General features: G+C 46.4%; 11 protein-coding genes across 11 annotated transcripts; 4 read left to right on the top strand and 7 right to left on the bottom strand.

Annotated features, from left to right (window-relative positions):
• Window positions 1-477: 477 nt before the first annotated feature.
• N7469_000114 (uncharacterized protein) lies at window positions 478-2,294 on the bottom strand (the record flags this gene model as incomplete). The annotated part of the gene is made up of 7 exons (XM_056639034.1): window positions 478-678; window positions 745-1,152; window positions 1,204-1,573; window positions 1,629-1,787; window positions 1,835-1,959; window positions 2,007-2,100; window positions 2,155-2,294. 7 exons carry the CDS (start codon window positions 2,292-2,294, stop codon window positions 478-480), a joined length of 1,497 nt encoding a protein of 498 aa, XP_056504791.1.
• A 1,391-nt stretch (window positions 2,295-3,685) lies between these two features.
• On the top strand, window positions 3,686-4,336 carry N7469_000113 (uncharacterized protein; the record flags this gene model as incomplete). Its single annotated transcript, XM_056639033.1, has 1 exon — window positions 3,686-4,336. The coding sequence occupies one exon, from the start codon at window positions 3,686-3,688 to the stop codon at window positions 4,334-4,336; it is 651 nt and encodes a 216-aa protein (XP_056504790.1).
• Window positions 4,337-4,494: 158 nt separating this feature from the next.
• Window positions 4,495-5,505, bottom strand: N7469_000112 (uncharacterized protein; the record flags this gene model as incomplete). The annotated part of the gene is made up of 1 exon (XM_056639032.1): window positions 4,495-5,505. The coding sequence occupies one exon, from the start codon at window positions 5,503-5,505 to the stop codon at window positions 4,495-4,497; it is 1,011 nt and encodes a 336-aa protein (XP_056504789.1).
• Window positions 5,506-7,442: 1,937 nt separating this feature from the next.
• N7469_000111 (cupin domain-containing protein) lies at window positions 7,443-7,988 on the bottom strand (the record flags this gene model as incomplete). Its single annotated transcript, XM_056639031.1, has 1 exon — window positions 7,443-7,988. The coding sequence occupies one exon, from the start codon at window positions 7,986-7,988 to the stop codon at window positions 7,443-7,445; it is 546 nt and encodes a 181-aa protein (XP_056504788.1).
• A 1,195-nt stretch (window positions 7,989-9,183) lies between these two features.
• N7469_000110 (SDR family oxidoreductase) lies at window positions 9,184-10,311 on the top strand (the record flags this gene model as incomplete). The annotated part of the gene is made up of 3 exons (XM_056639030.1): window positions 9,184-9,203; window positions 9,253-9,490; window positions 9,544-10,311. The coding sequence occupies 3 exons, from the start codon at window positions 9,184-9,186 to the stop codon at window positions 10,309-10,311; spliced, it is 1,026 nt and encodes a 341-aa protein (XP_056504787.1).
• Window positions 10,312-10,876: 565 nt separating this feature from the next.
• N7469_000109 (uncharacterized protein) lies at window positions 10,877-11,470 on the top strand (the record flags this gene model as incomplete). The annotated part of the gene is made up of 1 exon (XM_056639029.1): window positions 10,877-11,470. The coding sequence occupies one exon, from the start codon at window positions 10,877-10,879 to the stop codon at window positions 11,468-11,470; it is 594 nt and encodes a 197-aa protein (XP_056504786.1).
• A 1,488-nt stretch (window positions 11,471-12,958) lies between these two features.
• N7469_000108 (uncharacterized protein) lies at window positions 12,959-13,760 on the bottom strand (the record flags this gene model as incomplete). Its single annotated transcript, XM_056639028.1, has 2 exons — window positions 12,959-13,340; window positions 13,402-13,760. The coding sequence occupies 2 exons, from the start codon at window positions 13,758-13,760 to the stop codon at window positions 12,959-12,961; spliced, it is 741 nt and encodes a 246-aa protein (XP_056504785.1).
• A 722-nt stretch (window positions 13,761-14,482) lies between these two features.
• N7469_000107 (cupin domain-containing protein) lies at window positions 14,483-15,037 on the bottom strand (the record flags this gene model as incomplete). Its single annotated transcript, XM_056639027.1, has 1 exon — window positions 14,483-15,037. The coding sequence occupies one exon, from the start codon at window positions 15,035-15,037 to the stop codon at window positions 14,483-14,485; it is 555 nt and encodes a 184-aa protein (XP_056504784.1).
• Window positions 15,038-15,258: 221 nt separating this feature from the next.
• N7469_000106 (uncharacterized protein) lies at window positions 15,259-16,299 on the bottom strand (the record flags this gene model as incomplete). Its single annotated transcript, XM_056639026.1, has 1 exon — window positions 15,259-16,299. One exon carries the CDS (start codon window positions 16,297-16,299, stop codon window positions 15,259-15,261), a length of 1,041 nt encoding a protein of 346 aa, XP_056504783.1.
• A 365-nt stretch (window positions 16,300-16,664) lies between these two features.
• N7469_000105 (transcriptional regulator family TF) lies at window positions 16,665-18,834 on the bottom strand (the record flags this gene model as incomplete). Its single annotated transcript, XM_056639025.1, has 2 exons — window positions 16,665-17,730; window positions 17,783-18,834. The coding sequence occupies 2 exons, from the start codon at window positions 18,832-18,834 to the stop codon at window positions 16,665-16,667; spliced, it is 2,118 nt and encodes a 705-aa protein (XP_056504782.1).
• Window positions 18,835-19,401: 567 nt separating this feature from the next.
• On the top strand, window positions 19,402-21,006 carry N7469_000104 (putative MFS monocarboxylate transporter; the record flags this gene model as incomplete). Its single annotated transcript, XM_056639024.1, has 5 exons — window positions 19,402-19,433; window positions 19,495-19,729; window positions 19,799-20,647; window positions 20,703-20,800; window positions 20,853-21,006. 5 exons carry the CDS (start codon window positions 19,402-19,404, stop codon window positions 21,004-21,006), a joined length of 1,368 nt encoding a protein of 455 aa, XP_056504781.1.

The following is a 21,006-nucleotide window of genomic DNA, read 5'->3' as shown; positions in this document are numbered from 1 at the left end:
TACTATGCACCATAAACGACAATCCCCACACATAACTCACGTTGACTTGACGATATTACCTCACATTGCTCATTATTTTGCATCCCAGCCATGTACACGAATAAAGGGTCTGGTTTCATTTCGGCGTTTCATCTTTTAGTTCGCAAAAATACGATACCCGTTTTTCATTTTTCTTGATGATTTTCTATGAGAAACTTCAGGTGTGACGATGTGCCATGTTCACGATGTTCTTTATGTCTTCATGTATTCTATTACTTTAAACCTGCTATATAAAGGTCGAATAAACTAGTACATAGTGCTTTCTATCGAGTTATACTGACATGCCGGCTACAGGTACTACCAGTGATACCCAAACACTCGGCAGTGTCCCTGGGGGACCATTTGATAGTTGGAGTTTATATGGTAATACTGGACTGCATTGTCCAGATGGATGAGTATATTTCCAACATAGCACCTCCTTTTTCTCACTAGCTAATTTCACAGAATGTATCGGAAGCTCTCGATCTCCGTATCAGTCTTGTTGGACAACTCGTCTCGCAGTTCCGCTGAAACGGTGATCTCTTCAGGTCGACCATATAGCCTATCACGACGACGATTCTCATAGATGTAGTAGAAATACAACACAATCAAGAAGAAAATGCTCAACACAAGACCGGACATGGCAGCCTTGATACCAGTCTATAGAAGTCAGCATGAAACGATAGCAAAGGCAAAACACCGGTTAATATCCAAGGCATAACTCACTGGGTAAGAAGGTTCCTCTGAAGCAAGAAAGAATTGAGGTCCAATAACATTTCCAACACAATAAGAAATGAAAAGTAAAGAGCTAACGACACTCTTCTTCGAGAAGCCCGCTACATTCGACGTAACAATACTCAAAGAAATAGGCAAATTGATAGCATAAACGATACCAATGCTCAATCCAACCATTCGACCAACTTGTTCTTCAGGATTGAGTTTCCAAATTAATAACATCCCAACGACTGAGACGAGAGTGTTAAATATTTGTGCTAGAACCCGGGAATGTGGAATCCATGTTACTGCCAGCGAGGTTAGGATTAGGAATATTATTTGTGCGGCGCCTTGGGGCATTTGCATCAATAGGGCTTTTAGATCTGTGAAGCCAAATCCTGCTGTTATAATCGATGTGAACTATGGTAATCGTTAGAGAGGATTCCTTGCGGTAGTAGTAGTGGTTCATACCGTCGTGATACCTCCATTACACAAGTTAGAAGTTAATGAATTCAACACCAGACACCACATTTGAGGATCTTTGAGTGCTTGAACAGCTTGTGACCATTTGAATTTCCCATTATCAAGGACGCCTGTCTTGTTTTTTATAGTGCGTTGGATGGCGATGGCTCGTTCGTTTTCGGTTAGGAAGACTGTTTTATCGACTGCGTCAGGAAGAAAGTAGAATAGAACTATAGCGTAGGCAGAGGTGAATGCGCCAAGGATTAGAAAGAGAAGCTTCCAGTGTGCGATTGCTGTTGTATTGATATTGCCAATGCCATAGGCGATTAGACCTCCAACGAGAACTGCGATGCAATTCCCAAAGAACCATGCTGATTGTCTAGAGATAGTGGTTACAAGAAATGAATACGTTGGTAAATTGAGTTTGGGCATACCGAATAGGCTGCTCCTCTCTTTTATAGAACATTCCTATGAGTAGAGTGAATCCAGGCGCAATGGCAGCTTCACCGACGCCGAGAAAGAAACGAGCACACATCAGGCCAGTGAAGTTGGTTGTTGCGGCGTGACACATCAGGATGCCACCCCAGATGAACCTATGATATATTAGATGGTCATTTTGGTAGAGGAAAGAAGAACATACACTGAACATGCCAGATACTTCCCAATCGGCAGTCTCACGATCACGTACGAACTCGGCCAACTCCAGAAGAAATAACCGAAATAGAAGACAGCAGATGTCCATGAATAGTTTGAGCCGCGGAGGTTCTGCAAAGATTAGATTTGAAGAGGCAATATTCCGCTGTGAAAGGTACCAGGTCTTCTCGCAAATTGAAAAGCGTTGCTTGACTCAGAGCCAATTTGTCAAGAAATTGAAGGAAATATGCAATTCCCATTAGCGGTATGAGACTTTTATATTATCAGCAAGCAGTAGGATATTCAGTAGTTGCACGCATAACTTACTAGAAGTCAAGTTTTCGAAGGACCCTTCGCTCTTCTTCGGGTGTAGCTTCCACCGCGAGCATCTGTCCAATATCAACATCGTGACGGACAGGCTCGATATCATGCTTGAGATCATGTTCTAAATCACGTCCCTCCGACATGATAAATGCACGTAGAAATAAATCGATAGAGAAAGAGAAATCATTCCAAGATTAATAGCACCGCTCCAAGCCTATTTTAATCTCAAAACACGCGGAATACAATCGCGGCATTTCCATCCCATCTGTTGAAATAATCTCTTCATCGGCGTTAACTTCCCTCCCACCTCCGACAACGCAGGGACAAAGTCGCTTGAACCTACCAATATGGATAGACCCGGTAGTTTTCCGCGGTGGAGAGACGCCACAACAATGAAGCTTAATATTACACGACCAATGGGTTCTCCGTAGATTTTTTGAGAATTGCCATGATTTGATTTCCCCGTGAGAAATCTTCTTGCGGGGAATACTTGGACTGGATTGGTCTCATCCCCGGATTTTGACCTAGTTGCACCGGCTATGCAGCCGGGGCGTACCCGGTCTGGGGATGTGGGGGTTACTCTGTGGTCGGGAGGGAGATTCGGCAGATTTTAGATTTTTCATAGACTAGTGAGGTTGTTAGCTTTTGGCTAGTGGTTAGTTCGGATGTTCGAGCTTGTTTGAGGGGGCTTCGGGGGGGTTCCGTTTGATGAGGAGGGTGTTCATGGTTCGGCAGATGATGGACGGATAAAGTGATGATATTGATGATGATGGGTGGAAATATGAAGATAGTCAGCTATTGGGGCTAGCATTGCACGGTGTCCTTTCTAATACGATAATATTTGGAGAAAATAAGTAAAAGAATAGTTGGATATTGTCCGTGGGGCGGTGTTTTCTAGTCAACCCGACATCGGGTGGCAGATCTATGGAGAGTGAAGTGCAATTTTTACTGTATAGATAGCAATCCATTGATGAAACGACGAAGCTACCACCATTGACAACTTGAAATATTAGAATACCATCATCAAGTACTGCTTCTGTATATACCATCTCTCACTACTGGTGGTCGATTCACCCGAATTTGCTCATGAATCCCGAAGCCATTGGCATTGACAAGATTTGCTTTTCGAGTGGAACAATCTGGCTCAGATTTATAGAGTCTCATAAGCTAGTGTCAGACTAGAAGATGGTATTTTCCTGTACCTGTACCTGTTTCCCTTCACGTGGAGAGAAGCTTCCCACTCCAAGCCTGTTACCTATTCCCATTGTTGAGTCACAACATTTGAAATTCGAAGAAATGAGAGCCATAGATTGTTCGAGCCATAAACATCAAGAAATGCTGATAATACATCCCAATAACCGATTCCAATCTGCTCTGATGAAGCAAAAGTCTATCCATGCACTGAGATTGATTGTATAAAAATGCACCCATACCCATATACGTAGTACGTTAACATGACGCATTAACCACCCTCACCCCATCACCAAAAGACTTTTGCTTCTACTAGGAGCTACTCCAATCCAATCAGAATACAATGGAATCAAAAATAACAATCCATCACGGTCCCTACGAAACCATCCCCCAAAAAACCTCACCAGGCCTCTCATTCCTGAAATCCTTCCTCCCAGCCCTGGATACCCTAGATCCAGCATCCAACTCACTAACACCATTCTTCACACCGAATGCACCGATTTTGATTGGAAGTAATCCACCCAGCACCGCAGATGCCACAATTCCACTCCTTGAAATCCGAAGCAGACATCTTTCGCACTTTCATCATCATATTCATATTGCCTGGGACATTGATTTGTCGGACATAGATCGTGCAAAAACAAGCACAACCCCAAATGCAAAGGAAAACGCAAACGCGGTTATAGACACAGGTGGCGATGGGATTGGAACATCTGATAAGACAACCCTATATGACCCGCTCCCGGGGGCGATGCGAATGAAAAGAACAGTCATGTTCGAGGCGACGAGTTGTACAATGTTCAAGGGGGATCCGGATGAGTTCAAGGTCAAAATGAGGGAGTTTAATATTCTTGATTTGGAGGGTGATGTTGGTGAATTGCAGGTTGTTGAGATGAGGGTTTTTATGGATGGGAAACCTGTTCAAGCGAGGGCACAGGAGTTGAGTGCTGGTTTTGCTTTTGCGGAGGGAGTTAGAGAGGCGGAGCCTTCATGATCAGTGTTCTATATACTAGTACCCGTGAACTTGTAGTTGGAGGATATCCTTAAGAGTGCTGTGTTGATGATTGATAAAGTAGAAAGTAATATATGATATGTAATTGGAATTATGTAGAAAGGGTACTAGTTATACATCAATCAATATACATCGTAGGGTCATGATAAATGAGGACTATTCGTGTCACGCGTTGAAGGACGAATCCTTCTTTCTGACATGGGCAGACTTTCCATAGAGAGACTGTTCATGTTCATCCCCCAACCGCGGAATCTACCACGAGGTTCTCCGGGCGAGGACTCGACGGGTGCTGCATGCGTGACGTCTGAAGTCAATTGTGACGGATCCACGAAACCTGGATATTCTTCGTTCTCAAGGGAAGTGGGTTGTGAACGGTGGGTCTGCACTAAAGAGACTAGTTTGCCCAATACACCGAATTCCAGCTTCAGCTTTATACTGTAGACCATTGGTTTGAGAGTTGTTTGTAGTGAGTAGTAGCCGATATACTCGGTGACCAATAGTGCAACGTCCAAGATGATGATCACGAAATTGATAGCCAATAACTCGTACATGATTTTACTTCTCCGTCGGTCCTTTTCGGGCATTAGGCTGAGTAGTTTGACTGTTTCTGCGATGTATATGCCGGAGATGACGAATTCCTGCGCGCAGAACCAGGCCAATTGCATGCGTTCCATGACATTGTATCCGCGGATGAAAGGCGGTGATTGAATGTATGCGGTGGCGAAGGTGAGGACGGTGGTTGGGATAAGGAGGAGGATTGCGTCGATAATAATTAACCATAAGACGAAGCGGAGGATTTTCTGGTTTTGTACGACGAGGTGGAGACGAGAGTAGAGGACGACAGATTGGCCTGGGACCATCACGTAGAAACCAATTGTGGAGAGAGTGAGAGAGAGCCATAGAGGGGCGAGGGCGAAGAATTCGAGGATATAGGCGACAGTGTGTGGGATGACGCCGAGAACGACGGAGAGAAGTAAAGTCCAGAAATATAGACCATGGTAGTGCTGGAAAGTGAGGAAGAGGAGAATGAACAGTTCAATGGCGTTGTATAAGGCGATGGACGAGAAGACGATCATGAGAATGCGCACGGTGAAGTTTCCACCTTTATAGCCTCCGATGAGGCCATCTGGGGGTTCTGTGAGGACCGACATGGTATCGCTGGCGACTATTTACAGTTTCAGACTGTATACTGCAATAATATGGCGCGGATGTGTTTGTGCCAGTGCGAATGCTGCTATGATATTGGTGGGTAGAAGGCAGGGCGAGGCCCTGAGAGGAACGATCGAGTCAAGAAGGTGCAGCTGGATGCAGCCATTATCCTAGGGGTGAAAGTAGGACATGAGGAGGGTAGGAAGTATATCAGCTGAGGCAATGAAAGGCGTAAGTCAAGTCGAGTCGAATGGTTGTTCAATATCGAGGTCGCGAGCGACAGGGTTTGAGTGCGGAGTGCAGGCGCAGGTGCAATGCAGGAGTAACGCAAGCGCTGAATTGAAGAGGAAAACGACTGAGGGGTTCACAATTCAACCTTTCGACCGAGGAGTTTCAGCACGAGGTCCACCGGTGATCAAATGGCCGCAATTGTGGACTTGCGACTGCAAATTGTGGAGGAGACTGGGGAAGAGGGGCGGTGGATCAGCAGTCAGAAGCGAGCAGATCAGCAGATCAAAATGAGTACTCGAAAAAGAGTACGATGCGTATAAATTATCGCGTCTATTCAGGTCTGTTCTAGAGGGAAGTTGAGTGAAGCGTAGAGGTGAAGTCGAAGAAAGTAGGGCAGAAAATTGGAAGCAGCCGAGGGTTGCCGAGCAAAATTGGGGTTTGCCACTTCTTCGCCCGAACGGATGAGCCAATCCAATATAAAATTGAATTGAATCCGCAGGTACAATCTAATTTAACTTTGTTCGACTAGACTTGCTAGTGTCTATACTCCAAGGAGGTCCTTGTCGATGCTGTTTGCGAATCTGCCACTAAATATGATATCCCTTCCTTCGCAGACGATAGCCGGCTGCTGCTCTGCGCCACGAGGAGCGAACAGTCCATCTCTACCCCCACTGTTTCAATTTTTGTCCCGTCAGATTTCACTCGGCATTTCTACCTCGTCTCTAAAAATTCGCCTCTACAGCCCGGGTTTTCATTCTCCTAGTAGCCGTACATAGTAGTGTCGGGGAAAAGTCGGGGGAACACGGGGAAGACGGAGATGGAGACGGAGCACAGACCGAACGCGTGCGAGGTTATGCCGTGTGGAGAAGACGCGGGGCCCAGACCGGAGGCTACGCGGTGGTATGACAGTTATGAGCATTGGGGAAGGGTAAAGGATGAGAGAGCTTTAGATTTGCCTTGGGGTTTGTTGATATTGTGAGTGCTGGATTGATTTCTCTCCGTCGAAAGCAGAATATCTTGGCTGCCCTTTTTCCCACCGCAGCTTGGACCCCCATCGCTTGGATCATGATATGCAGGTCTGTGCCACCGGGTTATCATTTTGCCAGTCTCCCGGGTTTTGTTGGTTCCTGGGTTCCTTTGCCGTTGACCCCTGCATTAACATGGCGCATTCGGTTGTGGTTTTGTCCAGTGGAGGCCAGATCGGGTAAGGGATGAAGACATGTTTGCTGGTCTGGATGCGAGCAGGCAGGCCCTTCATATAAAAAGCCGGGGCCAGCTTTTTATCCCCTCGGGGTACAAGTTGCTTACTTCAAGCGGAGTCTGCTTGAAGTTGTCCATCTATGCTGCGGGCTGAGCAGTTATATGGGCAGGTGTCAGGAGTTGTAGAGTCGTAGATAATGAAGTCCTTAGGAGATGCTGCTTTCTACTGAACCGGTGTATGAATGTGCTTGGGGTTGCAAGTTATGCATTGTATTTCTGGGCATGGCATCCCTCGATCAACAGATCCGCTATGGATTTTGCCAGTATCCAAATACAAAAAATAGTCTTCATAATATCAACTGCATAGCCAAGTCGATGTTGTGTCTCCGCATAATACTAATGCTATTAAATAGTATTATTATTATTGTCGCGATCCTATACAGCAGTTGTCATTCACGTCCACAGCAAACTGACACAATCTCGCTGATCAGACACCGCTGCGACGAAATCACTCCTCTTCAGGATCATAGATCGGACCAGCAGGCGTCTTCTCCAACCTCACTCCATCCTCTGTAATAATCTCTTGACTAGGCACAACAACAGCAAAAAGCCTAGCAACATCCTTTCCCCGATTCACCCATTCATGATTCGTCCCACGACAAACAACAACATCATGCGGGTTGAGTATCTTCTCTTTCCCACCGTCCGTAATCATTCCCACAGTCCCAGATAATACAACAAAATAGTCCAGACTCAGAGTTCGATGCATCCACCCCGATTCAGCGGGTGGAAGGTCCAGAATTCGACATGATGGTCCCTTGGTATCGGCCAGTGGTACAAGGGTCTTGTGGGGATCTGGCAGTGGGCGCATGTTATCAGCGGGAAAGCCGCGCGATCGGTGGATTTGTACGACACCGAAGCCAGCGGATGGTCCTGGGGTGGTGAATTCTGGAGCAGTTGTTGGGTCGTAGGGGGTCAACCATTCGTCAGAGACGAAGGAGGCATTGCCCTTTGTATCGTGTTCCGCGATGACGCGGCGGATTGGCGTGTCCATTTTGTGTCAATGGGTTAATATTGCTCTTCAGAGATGCAATTGAATTGAATTGATGATGATGATGTCTTGTGACCCTAATGAGCTGTTATTGAGAGTATTTATATCCCATTGCGCTCGTAGCGTGAGCTACTAGTATAGTTTGTAGATACGACCGAAAATACTCTTGACTGTGGTGAGATTGAATTGATTGATAATCCCGAATTTCTCATACTTGACCCTATTCAGTCCCGATGCAATATTAGATCGCGAGTGATTGGACTGCTATGTACAGCCTTGTCTAAAAAAAATGGGGCTTAAAGTGGGATTAAGCTTGATTTGTGCGGCTGATTGCCTTGGCGATGCTGTCTTTGGCTTACAAATGCAAGTTTTCTTCAATTCTCACGCCGGCGTTAATTTTGAGAAGGCCGAAACACGAATATTCTTACTAAAGATCGATTGTAAATAAGCAGATCCATATAGAATTTTCGAATGGTCACGTCACAAACGGGTCCCTAAGGAATTCACCAGACGAACTACCTAGTTCAGGTAGCATGGTTGCAGTTGAGGGGAAGCAGGGTAGAGCATGGAGACAGGCGTGGAATGATCGCTATCTTTCCAGTCCTGTCTTTCGAGATTTCCTTGTGCGCATGGAACGGACCGAGGCTGTTACAGGGATTTTCTGTGTTGCTACCATTCGGGGTGTTGTTTTTGCACGGGATACTCATCACATATTGACTATGCCATAGGTGAGCGTTGATTTTGATGACGCATTGCAATTTACGGCTAACACTGAGAAGACTGGGCCCTTTCCCTTCGCCTGGGGAGTAGGGGCCAGGAGGGTGCCCAAGAAGGGGCTTATTACTTCTCGCCCATATGGGATGAATTATGCGTGATGAAGTTTAGTGTTTATAAAAATCAGACCCCAATCTTTAAGATAGAGTCCATAAACACTTGTGAACAACCTCTATGATTTGAATACCCGGGAAGGCCCATTCCCAGTCTAAAAGACAGCAGACTTTGCAAAAATCTATGAACGATCTTATCATCATGGTACCCCCACACAGTACATAAATTCAATGGAGAGGAGAGTGGATCGTCGTAAAGCCGACATGATTCTCCCCCCACGCGGGGTAGACAATGAGGTACAGTGTAATGATGAATCTCTCCTTCACAACACTTCAAAAGAAGCTACGAGTGACTATTGAGCTTGATAAGTATGACCGTCAACACTCCATCGTAAGATCTCTCCCAATAATGTACTCGTGGCATGAAACTAACGTACCAGCTACGTCCTGGTAACTGGCGCAACAGGGTTTATCGGCGCACATGTCGTCGATAACCTGTTATCGAAAGGACTCAAAGTCCGTGGCTCGACAAGATCAGCAAAGAAAGGCGACGAGATGAAGGCCGCACGCCCTCAATACGCCTCAAATCTCGACTTCGTGGTCGTCGAAGATTTCACCAAGATTGGTGTCTTCGACTCGGTCATGGATGGGATAGACGCAGTGATTCACGTCGCAAGTGTAAGCTAAGTCCAGTATTCGCTCTTCAAAACAGCAGATCCTGACATTAAAAGCCCTTCTTCTATGACACCACAAACAACGAACAAGAATTGATTCAACCCGCCATCAACGGCGTCAAATCAATCCTTAAGGCCTCCGCCCAACCCGGCACTCAAGTGAAGCGCATGGTACTGACCTCCTCATTCGCATCTATCGTCGATGTCAACACCCAACATCCATCAGACTTCACATACACCGCAAAGATCTGGAATCCTCTCACCTACGAGGTCGCCGTGGACCCAACATCCACCTCCGTCGAGGCGTACCGAGGATCGAAGAAATTCGCGGAGCTAGCTGCATGGGACTTCATCAAGAACGAGCAACCACCCTTCGATCTAGTCACTCTGTGTCCACCAATGGTCTTCGGACCGGTAGTTCACCCAGTCCCAAGCATTGAACAGCTCAATGAATCCAATTCTGTGCTGTGGAGTGTAGCTGCGGGAGTTGACCCTTTACCTGGTGCTCGCGTTCCAGCCTGGATTGATGCTCGCGATTTGGCAGAGGCGCATGTTCAAGCTCTCTTAAGACCGGAAGCGGGTGGGAAACGGTTTCTTCCTGCTGCGTTGGAGCCATTCTCGTATGAATATGCCGCGGATATCATTAAGGAGGAATTTGAATGGTCGAGGGATAAAATTCCTTCCAACTATAAGGCGGGATCAAAGCCTACTTGGCCGTATGGGGTTGATGGGAAGACTGTGGCAGATGAATTGGGAGTGAGCTATCGCAGTTTCAGGGAGACGGTTGTTGATTTCGTTGGACAGGTGAAGGAGAAATTGACTTAAGTTGCCTCAAATAGACTATCATTGTTTGTTGTTATGTCAACCTGTATTAGCCATATTGTATCAATGCGGTCTTTATCGTCAGTGTCTCGACATATTTCCCTCTACCATTCTTTCGGCCCTCTTCTACCATAGTATAAAACAGAAGGCAGGGTAACTTTCGGAATATTTTGTCGCCAAAAACGTCAGTAAATAGTTCCAAATTTATGTTACACAGATTACAGACCGGATTTATTGTATGGCTGATACTATATTATAAGGTGGTTGGTAAGTTTCTGGTCAAAGTAGCAGGATAGGTACCTTCGTCTCCTCGCCATTAACTCTTTCCACTCGACTCTTGCTCTCTCGCCTTTTCACCTTATCTTTCCAAGACTTCATCTTCTCAGTGCGTCAAACCAACATCACTTGCAGAATTTCAATCCCTGAAATCCACGGGTAATCTCGTAAGTGATTCCGTGCTCATGGTGTTCTGTATCAATGACAATCACTCACAAAGCCAGGATCAGGCTTATTCTTTTCCTACAATCATTCCTGATTTCCTCAACATAGTTTGGCCAGCTGAGGGAAAATGCTCGCTCGCTATGAGCTTGATCACTCTGAAACAGAAATGTGCCAGCCTTCATCAGGAAAAGTTTCGCGCTTTGCCGAATGTCATCATTCCGTGGCCTTCTTATACCTCATTCGAGGTGTCAATATCGTCTCCACCACCCGTCTAGAACAGACAGAAATTTCGAGCCCTCCCTTTCCTGGAAACGATTTTGTCAATCCAGCCGAGGCAGCTGGGGATACAAGACTGGCGGCATGGGAGTTCCCTAAGAAGACACGCCTCACAGATACAGGCGTCTATCTTGCAATCAAATATTTGGGTCGCGGAGATCGCAATCGACGACACCCATACGACTTCATACATATTGGACATATTTTCAGAGGCCGAGTACCATCCGGGAAACCTGTTATTCTATGGGCTCATGGTCTTGCATGGATCGCAGTCTGGCGGAAAAGTCATATTCTTTGCCTAGAAAAATTAGCCCATCGAGCGGGATGGCTGCTGGAGTCTGGCCTTGAAGAAAAGCAACCCTCTGGGGATGCAGATTTCCTGGCTGGAATTGTGCTAGCATCAACAGATATCTTCCCCTTAGAGGCTGGAGCGTTCGAAGTGTAGCTGACGAAGCATCAAAACCCAGAAAATCCCCTTTCGACAAGGCGAGGTCGGCATCGAGGATGAATCACGAATTTCTGTACCGACTGGAAAGATCCTTGTGATTGATCTCACCCCCGACGGCCCTCAGCTTACGCCGATACATAAGGTCCCCTACTTCAAGCGATCCTGTGCCAACTTGAGCAAGCAGCGGATTCCACCGCACGAATCGGACTTTTCTCCTGATGAACTTTTTGCGGATGATGATAACAATCGAAAGGATATATTGGGGGGAGAATTATTTCTATTCGCCACGATATCCGAAGTAAGATGGTTCAAAATCAGCAATCTCAATCATGGAAATTTCTCCTGATGATAAACAGTCATACAAGACGGAGTCTAGCATCCCTGCTTGAGCGCATTTTCGAGCATCGTCTCAAGACCTCGACTAGGTGACTTTGGTTCAGCCAGGTCAGATCTGAACTGATAGGCCTCCAGACTGGCCACCGTTGATACCGTCATCAAAAGCTTCTTTGCCCATACCCGTTGAGACCATTGGCCTTATTCACTCCCCAGTCCTCCAACACCAGAATGTTTACCGTCTTCTCAAAGGCCTCTCCCAGAATGTGAAGACCCGCAAAGTCCACTCCAGCTCGCGGCAGACATGCTGGGATCTTCATATCATCCCCTTAACATCCCAAAATCCGAGATGATCACAAAAATCGTGGAGTCAGCTACAGCTAATGAAGTTCAGGCACTGTATCTTGCTTATTGCGTCGTCGATGACCAACGAAAAAGGCGGAAAATTTATTAAAAGCAAATCTTGATCTAGTTTGAAATGCAACATGTACGGCACTCAATAGGCAAAGCCGGTGCAGTCGGCGAGTGCTGTTAGAAGGTCCACCTTTTACATTATTCGGCCCATTATCCTTCCCAATCTAAACGGGTACCATCAACCAAATACTTCAGATTCTTCTATGTAATTCTATGGAATATCAGTCATCATAACAGTAGCTACCCAAGTAGGTAGCAAGATCACGGAGATACAATTCAATAAAGATTTGAATAATCCAGGTTAGAAGAAGAATGGATAGTGTATGCTACTTCAGTTAATCTCAATTCGGAGAAGCAATGATACCAGTAAGGAAGATAGTTGTTCTAGAAGTAAAAGCAGTGATTCTTCTAAAAATACTTGTCTACTGCACCGGTTGCGTCTATGGAGCGCGGTGGGACAGCGAAGGGCCCTGAGATCTATCCACGCACTCAAGTCCCGTTGAGAACAGCGAGTATGCTGGAATAGCAACTCCCTTATATAGACTTTGCAGAATATCCACAGACAAATCCAACTTTGCAGATAAACGCAAACTTGGCTCTTGTGATTCCCACGATTTCCCCTAAATATTGAGCCCTTTTCACATAAAAACAAATTGGTTCGTATAATCTAAGCCACGTGGTAGAAAGCTCATTTTCCAATACCAAAACTCCATTGCCTCTGAAATCTCTGCCCACAGTTCATGCTATGCAAACTGGCACCTCCAGGCCACCGGCTTCAGTCAGCGATACGAAATCAACCATGGTGATCAACCCAGATCCTCTATTAAGAAGAAGATTTTTCAAGGGATCATGGCACCCGATAGTGACACCGCACTCGAGAAAGAATATTATCCCTTGACGAAGTTTCATGATCAGAGCAAATTGTTCATCCGAAGTCAACTCATCAAATACAGTCGAGGCGACAATGCCAGGTCTTTTCTCGGATATCATGATATAGCCCTCGGGGAAGACACTTGAACACAGTATTTGTCCACTGAAAAAGCAGGTTGCGAAGCAATCCTGTCGATCACTGCCTTCATACTTTGCTAATCTCTCGTAGACAGATGTTTCAATGATATATCTATAAAAATGTGTCAGTTCAAAGGACGAAAAGGGCTTGAAACTCGGAAATCGAAACATACTCGTTATATCTTGACGGCGCCCAACATTTCGCCATAGCCTTATGGCCTCGATAGAGTACTTCAAAAACAACTCTGGCATTTGGACGATCTGCGGGATTTGCCTCAGAGATAATCGAAACACACTCAACAGAAATCTTTGGGGTATTGTCATAGCCACAGATTATCGTGTTTCTTGTTATAGCGAAGGTCATCTCGTTGTTGACCATGTCGAAGGAGATATTTGGTGTTTGCTCGGTGGGGATCGGATATCCGGGCATCGATTCACAGGTTTCATATTTCAGAACTGGCGTGCTGGGTATTGATGGGAAATTGAGATCAAGATTGAGACCCCAACGTAGGGCAGTGGGACTTTCGCTCATATTGATACACGTCAAGTTTGAAGTAATTCAGGCTACTGTATGGATATGAGAATAGTTGTGTTGAAGGTAGAAGATATAAAAAAAGCCATAGTTTATGCTATTCTATTTTGGATTATTGTTCGGGAGAGTTAAAAGTGTAATTTGGATCTATAGTTCAGTGATCTCGTGGAGGACTAGGAACCCCGGGAACTTCCAAATCGGGCAATGGGAATGAGCGAAAGGAGAAGCGGAAGAATATAGAGGCGTCACAATATAATCACATTGACCCACGAGATCATTTAGATATCGCTCCACAGTATTGGTGGAGGGGTTTGTATTGTAGGTCTCATATATCTAAGGAAATGGTAATTGCCATGAATGAGAGTCAAGGAACTCGATGTATAAAAGTTCAACCTAGAGCATGAAAAGATTCGCAAATCGTCATTGCATGAAGAGAATAGCCCCCCCCCCCCCCCCCGATCCATTTTGCTCGTATTTAAATATATTTATAGTCCGCCAAAAAAGTTGGCAAAAGATACAACAAGAAAAGACTGGTGTATGCGCACCCGGGCATGTTTGGTGCGCCTCCATGTGTAACTTAAAGTGGATTTACTTTGCACTTACCTCTGCTCATACAAATTTGAGTATCTATTAGTTTGGTACCCGGACAGAAATACTAACATCCATAAAATATAAACGCCCCAAGGATAAAGCTTGTAGTATTATCAGGACCAATAGTAAAATTACTCACCATCAAACCCCTCATCATAAACCTCAGCTTCAAGCTCCCTCTCCTTAATAACCAACTTCTCAGCCGGCAAGAAGACAAATAACAACCTACACCATTTTTTTCCATCAACATTCCTAAATGAATGAGCCGTCCCTCGTTGAACCACAACATCACCACGTCCCAACCTCCTCACATCGCCCGAATCAAGGACAAGATCCACACATCCCTCCAATACAATCCCATAGTCTAGACTCACAGTCCTATGCATCGGTGTGGCTTTTCCAGGTCGCAAATCAATCATTCGGAAGACGGTTCCGTTCTCGATCGTGATGCCTGGTGGTTGGTGGAGGAATTCGTCGTACATGGCTATGTCTGCCTCGTCGGCTATCGTTGATGGACTTGAGGTTGTTGCGTAGAGGAGGGCAATTTCTCCGTCGGTTCCACTTGGTGTCGAGGGCATATATGAGGGGATTTGGGCGTGGGATACGAATACTGCCTCGCCTTCTGTGCTGTGGGTGGTGATGTGTCGGTGGATGTGTGGGAGGTCGTTTTCCTTGTGGCAGACCATTTTGCGGGTGCATGGAGTGGATCTTTTATCAAATGAAGAGATTTGTTGAGGGTTTTTGGTAGTTAAAAGAAGGGATGCTGGTGTTGATGTTAGTATTTGAATGGCAGGGTTGCTATCATGACGGCATCATTGGATCAGTAGTATACCATTCGATGTGGCGCTGTGGCGGGTCAACTTCATGTTTAACACTATGAGACGTAAAGGTGGCATTATCGTAATGGTTAATTAGTAGGACTCCTGCTAGGCTTTCCGATCATCTGTGCGAATTTATTGTCTAGATGATTCTCCAACATGTTCTTATGCCCCTTGGAGATGCCCAATTTAGCATCCATCTGCGCCGCCATCTTCGCAATACACTCATCAATACTCGGTCCATCTTGAAACTCTGTATTGATGGGTATACATCTTGCAACAGCCTCCCGCCAGATAGCTTCCAATTCTTCTCTCCAGCCTAGTATATCCGCAAGGTTTCGGACGCCGTCATCACAAGAACCAAGTAAGCAGATATCTTCATCCCGACACCCCATATCCCCGGCATGATCCAAATTAACCAAAAGACGAGGAACGCCTCGAAGGACTGCAGAAGGGAGTGAAGAACAAGGCGCGACTTTCAAGCTTGTTCCCATGACAATTAGTAGATCCGCCTCATCAATGAAGTTCACTTTTGCATCGTACTGGGCTGGAAGAGCTTGGCCGAAAAATACCACATCAGGTTTGACCGGTGCATTGCATCCGTCGACCAAACAGTAAGGAACATCACCCGTAGCAATGGCCTTCTTCATAAGATGGTCCGGATAGAAAGCATTGCATTTCGAACAATGCTGACTCTTCCAATTACCATGAGTCCATAGGACTTTGTCCGCGGGCACCCCAGCAGTTTCTTCCAGACCGTCGAGATTCTGAGTAAAAAGGAAATGAAGCAGATGTTTCTTCGCGAGGAGAGCGAGAAATGCGTGGGAAATGGTTGGTTTGAGATTCCCTGGGTGACGAGCACGAGCGAGTCCGTAGAAGAGTTCGGGTGAATGTGAAAAGTAATTTATGTGGAAAATTGCTTCTGGGTAGGGGAGTTTGAGTGGTGCGAGGCGGTCGTAGAGGCCTGTGCCTGGTGAACGAAAATCTGGAATTCCTGCTGAGGTACTGATGCCAGCTCCTGTCAGCACGACGATGCGCTTGATTTCGCCAGATTTGATGCGGTCGGTGATGGAGTGGATGTTTGGGTTGGTGATTGTATTTGAAGGAAGAGGCTGTTTATTTGGGTCCATTTTATGGTGATCAAGTTAAAGCAAAAAGAACTATCTCGTTTAGATGAATTTCTGGAAAAAAAAACGCATTTTTGCTTTGGACTGGTGAATTTGTAATGAGCAGCCTCAAGATATAAAACATTTTTGCGGGGCAATAAACATACATCATGTGATAAAATAAGCAGAGCCTCATCGACGAGGCTGTAAAAGGAGATCGACAATTAACAGAGACGGGTTGGGTAAATTGTACTGGTTGGAAATTCAGTACAAGCAATGGCAAATAAAAAATGCCTAGGTAATATTGAAATACTAATAGAACGTGGAAAATCGTAAGATACAAACGAACTCTGGATAATGTACATGGCTGCCAGCTCGCTGGCACGAAATCACGCCTGTTCACAAATGCCGGTAGTATTGTTTAACTCGGTCAACATATCCATCCATTCCGGCGTATTCAATCCAGAGTGAGCACTATTATTCAGCATCTCCGACCAAAGGTCTTCCAATGGGATATCAGCCGCTGGGTTCGCAAAATCGAAGGAATGCGTAGTCGCGGACAAGTCTTGTTCCGAAGAAACATAAAGATTTTTGGCGGGCTGCATATCCGATGGCACTGGGAAAATGGACGGATGGGAAGCGGTCTCTGGGTTCATCGATTCCTGTGGAGGAGGGAGTTGCCGTTCCTGCTTCCAATGTTTTCGTAGAATCCCCATCATCGCATTGATACCTTCTCGGGCAATCGAGGATGTCTGCTGTGCCCGGCTGAGCATTCGACATGCCTCCAAGACCTCTTCCTTCCGCTTCTCAGCTAGAATATCATCCCAATTGAAGCATACGTCGATGAGGAGTGTCACAGCAGCCATGAAAACATGATGCATGACCGCCCAGAAGAAGGAACTATTCGGAGCGAACAAAGGTTCCTCCTCATCCATGATCCGCTTCACCTCTAACACCTTTCGAGCAGATTGTAATGAGACCACATGGGAGTAGGAGTATCGTGGATCTCGAGCACCCCGAACGAAATATTGGCGATGGAGACGACACAGTCGCGAATGGTATCCTTGCTGAATGAAGGCACGTTGCCAGGCAAGCATGGGCCGTTCACGATAGAGCTCGCTGAATTCTCGGCGTGCATGTTGATCATAACGGAAAAAAACTGGTAGCTCGGCGTGTGCATTGTGGAGCTTTCGATCCAGGTCGAGGATCTTCTCGTATGGGACATCTGCGCCTTGGAGATGCTCTGGGCCGATTTGGTCGACGATCTGTCTGCATACCTCAGCCAGTCGGAGTCGATGATGCGCATACGACATACAAGTCGGTTTTGACATCGGCTGCGCAGTATCACACGTCTCGATCTCCTCATCCTCAATATTGAGCGGTCGCCAGACGTTCATATGGCTGGGTTGGATACGGTATGTCCATTGCTGGGGTCCACTGAGGAATCCAATCAACCTAGAACCAGTGAGTCGGTGATAGCGACCTCATTTTGAAGGGGGGTATTTACCAATCGTACGATGCAAGGTCCCACCATAGTCTTCGCTTCAGCTCAACTTCTGCCCTATCATACCCATTTGCCTTCCTCTCTTCTATTTGTGAGGCGCTGTCCAACACATGTAAACCGAGACTCTGGGCTTGATTGATCAATGACCCGTGAATGAAAAACGGGCTGATTGTAGGGCTGAATGTGAGACAGGAAAGATGATGACTGATGATCATAGTGGCCTGGAGACCTTCGAGAGTTGGATAGGCGATATAATTCGCCTGGATGAGTGCAGCACCTGCCAGGAAGGCGGCTTCTCCGCTACATCTGTCGGCGATGTCAACTGACTCGGTCGGAAGTAGTTGATAGAAAATTGCCGATGCAATGATACTGAACAGCAAGGCAAGGTGGCCGAGGTTGACCGGTTGATTATTGGACGCGTTTTCGTAGATGGCCAGTATGTCTCGCTCGGTGCGATGAGCTACTATCAAATGGTACTGATAATCGAGATGGTTAAAATAGTAGGATAGCATGCCAAGAGCTTCGGGCTCTGATGGTAATAGAGAAAGGAGGTGAATTGTAGCGGGATTCTGGCAAGAAGGAAGATTCCCATCACGAATGAGAGTCAAGAGATTGCCTGATATTGTTGCTTGGCCTGAATCTGGTTGATTTGCACGGTTCTGGGTGATGTCATTTCGTAGAGGGATTGGCATGGCACTGGGTATTCGATGGCCCATGACGATCGTTTCCAGCCAGTCTGCTGTCGTAAGAGGGTCATTCCTCGGGGTCGACAGATTCTTCGTCTTCTTTTGAGGAGTCTGTGCCATGGAGGATGTAGAAGATGTCAAGTTTGGTGAACGTCCCGAGTCGATGTTTCGCTGTTCACTGGGACTGGCCGCCGGGCCATAGATGCCATAGCTACAAGACAGCCCTCGGGCGGAGCAGCTCCCACATGGATGGTTGCGATCACACTTAAGCTTCTTTTTGCGGCAGAATTCACAAGATACAGGGTCCTGTCGCCGGTAGCCTTTGGGAGATGGTGGAGGTGCAGATGTGCTCTCGAGTTTGCGCTTCATCTTGGAAGAAGAATGATAACAAACATGAGCGTGGCGAGAGAGAAGAGGGGGATAGTGAAAACTGATATGGGAATTCTAAGATCTAGCAGTAGGTTTGAAGTAGTCTAAGCCTCACGGAAAGAAAGACGATGATGATATGAAGAGGAGGAAGGTGAGGTGATAGCCATGAGGGAAGAGGAGGTGACTAGTCATGTGACTCTTCAAACAAAAAGGAGAGAGGTGACAAGTGACCTGTGACAACAGTAGAGAAAGTGAAGGACAAGAAGGGATGATTGAGGAAGAGTATCGAATTCTTGACCCGAATAGAATATAGAGTCGCGAAGTTTAGAGATGAAAGAGATGGCCCAGATGGATAAAAAGTGGGTCCGGAGAGTCCGGGCAGATCCGCCCGGACTCTCCGAGTGATTCTCAAAAAGGAAATTCTCTCTATATTCTCATTGTCTAGTCTCTTTATTTTAATCATGGAAATCACCACTAATATTTTCCTCCACTTCACACCAGATTGTTCTTAAACCTGACCAACTGGTAACTAATCTCAACTTCTTGTATACACATACATGCTGAACAATGGTCAACACATCTGATCTTGCCCAGTCCAAGTACGTTTGTGATTCTCTTCTATCTTCAGGTGGAATGTACCTAACAAACCCGCCTTGGCAGTCGACACGCTTGGCTGGTTATAATCGGTGCATCTACCAGCTTATTCTGCACTGTGGGCTTCATGAACTCCTTTGGCGTCTTCGAAGAGGTCTACGCCGCTGATAAACAACATAATGGTCTCTTCCTCGCTAACGGGAACCAATCAACAATCGGCTGGCTCGGTGCCATCGCCATTCTGTTTCTTTTCGGCTCTTCGCCAATCGCAGGCGCTGCGATGGATGCATTTGGTCCAAAGGTGTGTTCTTGCTATACCTGACACTCAACCCAAACTGTACCTTGGTCATATACTAACATACTGATCCAGCTGCTAACCTGCATCGGCGCTCTGGGAATGGTATTCAGCCTCATGATGATATCTCTTTGCAAAGAGTTCTGGCAATTCATCCTCGCACAGGGCATGTTACTCGGTATCTCCATGTCCCTGGTCTCTTGGCCGATGCTTGCTCTAGTCGCGAAAAGCGTCAATGCAAGAAATAGAGCTGCTGCGATGGGTATTGTTATGGGCGGATCTTCTCTTGGTGGTATTATATGGCCCATTGCCATTGACCAGATGCTCAAGAACCCGAAGCTTGGTTTCCCATGGACCATGCGCATTGTCGGTTTCGTGATGATTCCTCTCTTTGCTGTTCCTTGTACTGTCGTCATTCTACCTTCGCCGGTGCCTTCTTCTCCATCCCCGGTGGAGTCTCATCATATAGCAACTAGTGGGTCTGATACGGAGGGGCATACTCCAAAAGACTCAAGGAGTATACCTAAAGAGCTCAGCGACGACGCAGCTCGCGAAAAGCTTCCTCCAAGGAATGCCAGTATGAAAAACCAAGCAATCGCCCTATTCAAGAAACCCGCCATGGCCTGCCTATGTCTCGGTCTATTCTTTACCTACTTCGGAATGTTCTCTCCATTCTTCTACACCACCAGTTACGCTATTAGCAAGGGCTTCTCCTCGACCCTGGCTTTCTACACCATTTCCATCGTCAATGGATCTTCCTTCTTCGGCCGGGTCATCCCCGGTGTACTAGCTGATAAATACGGTCGGTTCAACTTGATCATTCTTGCCAACATCTGCGCTGCCATCACGGCTATGTGCTGGACCAAGGTGACTTCTGTTGCTGGCTTGGTGATCTGGGCAGCTGCATATGGCTTTGCATCAGGTGTATGTACTCTGCTGCCTCTTCTGTCTTTAGTACTGCAATGACTAACTCCTTCAGGGAATCCTTTCTCTTCAGCAAGCTTGCGCTGCACAAGTTGCTACTCCGACCACCATGGGCCTTGCTATTGGCTCTGTAGTTGGAGCAACTGCCCTATCGTATGATCCCCCTCTCCCCAATCTTATTCTGCACTGACTAACAACGCTATAGTGCAATGGCCAATATTCCGATCAGTGGTGCTTTGGTAGCGAAGCATGGATGGCTATCCATTGCGCTTTTCTCCGGCGTCTCCCTTCTTCTAGGATCCGTCTTTTTGATCGTCGCTCGCCTCTCCCAGGATCGTAATTTTCTCGCTGTCGTGTAA

Source organism: Penicillium citrinum, assembly GCF_028827155.1.
Source record: "Penicillium citrinum strain IBT 23319 chromosome Unknown utg000001l:1.0-4955037.0:1.0-4956770.0, whole genome shotgun sequence".
In the NCBI taxonomy this organism is placed as follows: domain Eukaryota; kingdom Fungi; phylum Ascomycota; class Eurotiomycetes; order Eurotiales; family Aspergillaceae; genus Penicillium; species Penicillium citrinum.
Note: the sequence above shows the minus strand (reverse complement) of the source record. Positions and strands in the feature narration are given on the sequence as shown.